General features: G+C 35.3%; 1 protein-coding gene across 1 annotated transcript; it reads right to left on the minus strand.

Moving 5' to 3' along the window:
• On the minus strand, nt 1-3,518 carry LOC147395934 (protein LATERAL BRANCHING OXIDOREDUCTASE 1-like). Its single transcript, XM_086452347.1, has 4 exons — nt 3,205-3,518; nt 2,870-3,117; nt 963-1,290; nt 1-499 (listed from the first exon to the last, which is right to left on the minus strand). The coding sequence occupies exons 1-4, from the start codon at nt 3,451-3,453 to the stop codon at nt 245-247; spliced, it is 1,080 nt and encodes a 359-aa protein (XP_086308473.1). The 5' UTR covers nt 3,454-3,518; the 3' UTR covers nt 1-244.

Consider the following 3,518-nt stretch of genomic DNA (forward strand, 5'->3'; position numbering starts at 1 on the left):
TTGAGAAGAGAAATTTAATAAACACTAGGCCCCATTAATAATGAGCCATAGAAGAGAGAGTTGCATATAAACAGTAGTACCCATGAAGGTGAGAAACACTGATTTGAAATACATAATAACCCTACTTGTTGTGCTTTATAATGTTCACTGGACCTTAGGAACTGAGCTTTAATTTTAAAACTTGTTAATATTTTAGATACACCCATATTGACCATTGAGAGTGACACACTATTGGGTTCCAAAATTAAAAACTGGTCTGAATCTTTGCGAAATCCAGAGTTTTCTTGCCTTGTAGCTTGTTAGTGACGTAGTGTCGACTGTACTCTCCATGATTGAATTTTCTATACATGCAACTGCAATTTTCGTCAATGAGTTCAGGCAAAGGGCCGAGCTCAATCTCATAGCTTGGCGCGTAAAATGTCACAATTGAAAGGCGGTCCTTCTCCTTGTGTGTCACCGCTCGGTGTTCCACGCTCTTGTATTTCCCATTTGTTAGTACCTGTAAATAATCCAAAAATTAGATGGGTTCACATTAGGTTGCATTATGATTCTTATGCTTATGCCTTGTATTTTGTTGGTACAATTATATTGGCATAATGGACTGCACACCTAGGAGCGAATATGGGGAACTATTTTACTCAATTTTGTAACTCTTAACCTTAAAGACAATTTTATCTTTATATGGTCTATATATTCATAGCGAACTCATTTTAGGATTTCTACGAGGGATTGTGAGATTGTAATCCTAGTTTTCACAAAAATAATATTTAAAGGATCTTCATCATCACCCGCGTGCATGTAAGTAATCTTTGCTTTTGATTTGCATTTTATTTTGCTTGATCATCATCATTTCTCGCATCTATTATTCTATGGTAACAGTAATAATGTGTATGAAATGCATTATATCATTGTTATGGTGTATTTGGGTATTAGTAACAAATTGAAGTGTTCAAGGTCTTCACCTCTATAGTGTCTCCGACATTGATGACAAGCGCGTTTGGAACGGGTTGGATGGGTACCCATGTGTCATCCTTGAGGATTTGAAGGCCTACCGAGCTACCCGCAGCTTGTTGTAAGACAGTGAGAGCACTTCCATCTGAGTGTGGGCTCAGACCCAACACAAGGTCCGGTCTTGAGCATGGTGGGTAATAGTTCATTCTCACAGCTTGGACTGCCTCGCCGAACATCTTGTTGAACATGTCTTCATTCAAGCTTAGGCTCATGGCTATGAATCTCAATAGAGTCTCACACAACTTCCTTATGTGTGTTGAGTACATGTCTAATGTTTCACTGCAAAAAAAACAAATATGAAACAATGTAAGGTGGTGTTTGTTTGTGCTATTTTTCAGTGTTTATTATTGAAAAAATAAAATTCAGCACTTTTTGTCAAAATAATGCATTTGTTTACTCCATATTTTCAGTGCTTATTGTCGAAAATAAGTAAAAAAAATTCAGCATTATTTTAATACTGAAATAAAGTGCTGAAACGATAAGCACTTCGCTTTTTTCAGCACGGACAAGTATACCCCTCGTTTTGTGGGCATGGACAAGTATGCCCTTATACTTAAAAGGATATTACCTCTTATATCTCATAGATAAGTATATAAACACCACACAAATTAATAAATTCACACCATGGCCAAATTGTTTTGTCTTATATGGGTTAAAAAAATTTAAATGAGTTGCTTTTTGGTGAGGATGATCTCTACAATGAGGAGATTATCCTCACCAAAAATTAGCCCATCACAAAACTTCTAATCCCATCAAAACAAGTTCAAGAACCATAAATCGTCCATTTTTTTTTGGAAACTAGTTTTGATGTGGTTAGAGGTTTCGGAATAGGCTGATTTTTTGTGAGTATGATCTCTAGACCATATAGATCATCCTAACCAAAAGTTGGTTCATTCCAAAACTTTAACCCATATAAGACAAAAAAAATTGGTTATGATGTGGGTTGCCCTTATTAATATGTGGTGTGCTTTTATAATTACACATCCTTCATTTCCATAAAAAATTATTCATCCCAAATTAAATTCTTTTAATGTTGATTTCAAGTTTTGGTGACTTGTATGGCATTATTGTTTTTAATTTAAAATTTGTGGACTTATATAAATACAAATTATTATTTATAAATTGAAATTTTGAGTATTACTTATTATTTAAAAATGAATTGTATTTTAATTTTATAAGAAATAATATATTTTATTGTATTTAATAAGAAATAAGTATTTGAAACATGCAACCAATCTATAATATGATTGTAATAAAAAAGACAATTTACCAATTTCAACAATATGCAACAAACATGATTTTGCATCTAAACAAACAACTTTTTCAGCACTTAAATTCAGCGCTTATAAGTTTCAGCGCTTAATTCTATTCAACACTTATTTGTTTCAATTTAACAAACAGCACCTAAGTTGTGTTTTATGTGTCGTACAGACACGAAAGATTATATTTTCACACCAAATTTTTATTAGAGCACTCCAATTCATGAGTTAATGTATGATACACAAAAAAGAATATAAACACGCCAATTCATGAACTTAATTATATATAATACACCAAAAAGGCTGTAAACACACCAACTAATTAATTTTCCAACTCCCCTTCTATTCCCACTCTAGTTTTAGTTGTAGAGAACTCATGACTGAGAGAGAAAGAATGGTGTGGTGATGAAGTTTGTCCCCACAATTACTATATTCTCTCTCTCTCTCTCTCTCTCTCTCTCTCTCTCTCTCTCTCTCTCTCTCCATCTACACACACTTGAAAGCCATTTAATTATGAGTGGTGCCTTACACTAAAAAGTTGGTGCGGCAATATAATTGTATAAGCTCTCTATATGCACACAATTAAGTACCAACGTTACCTGAAGTTGACTGGTTTTGTAGGCCAAAGCTTTGGGTTCCTTATGAAGTGAGGCTCAACTCCTAGAGCTAACATGTTGCACCAATCCAACTTCTGTTCCTCTGAGAACACAAAGGCCTGCCCATATCCTTGAACAGTCCCAGGTACCATTGGATACTTCTGTTTCTCCTCCAAAGGTAACATAAAGAACTCCATGGCCACCTTTTCTATACTCTCTAACAACTCTTTGTTGATTCCATGGTTAATCACCTATCATAATATCATAAGTAATCTTAGCTTCTAAAATAAATAAATGAAAATATGAGCATGCAAGAGAAGTGGATTAATTTTTTTTACTTGAAAGAATCCCCACTCTTGGCAGGAAGCGGCGAGCTTTGATAATTCTCTTTGGGTTTCATCTCCATGGCCATCAATCAGCTTCGAAAGATCGATAATCGGAATGTGCATGACCGATGATTCGATCTTTGGTCTCTCAGCCATGTCACGGACATATCGCTCTGGGATTGTCGTCGGTCGGGCCTTTCGAAGTTCTTGAACATCATCGATGTGGCCGACCTTAACGAGAGAAATGGGTGCAGGTGCCATGGAAATGAAGTGAGAAGTACTAGATCAATTTGGCTTAACGTACAAGCTCTCTTTTGTAGAAGCTC

This window comes from Akebia trifoliata, chromosome 8 (assembly GCF_017979445.1).
Source record: "Akebia trifoliata isolate Shusen 1 chromosome 8, ASM1797944v1, whole genome shotgun sequence".
NCBI classification, from domain to species: domain Eukaryota; kingdom Viridiplantae; phylum Streptophyta; class Magnoliopsida; order Ranunculales; family Lardizabalaceae; genus Akebia; species Akebia trifoliata.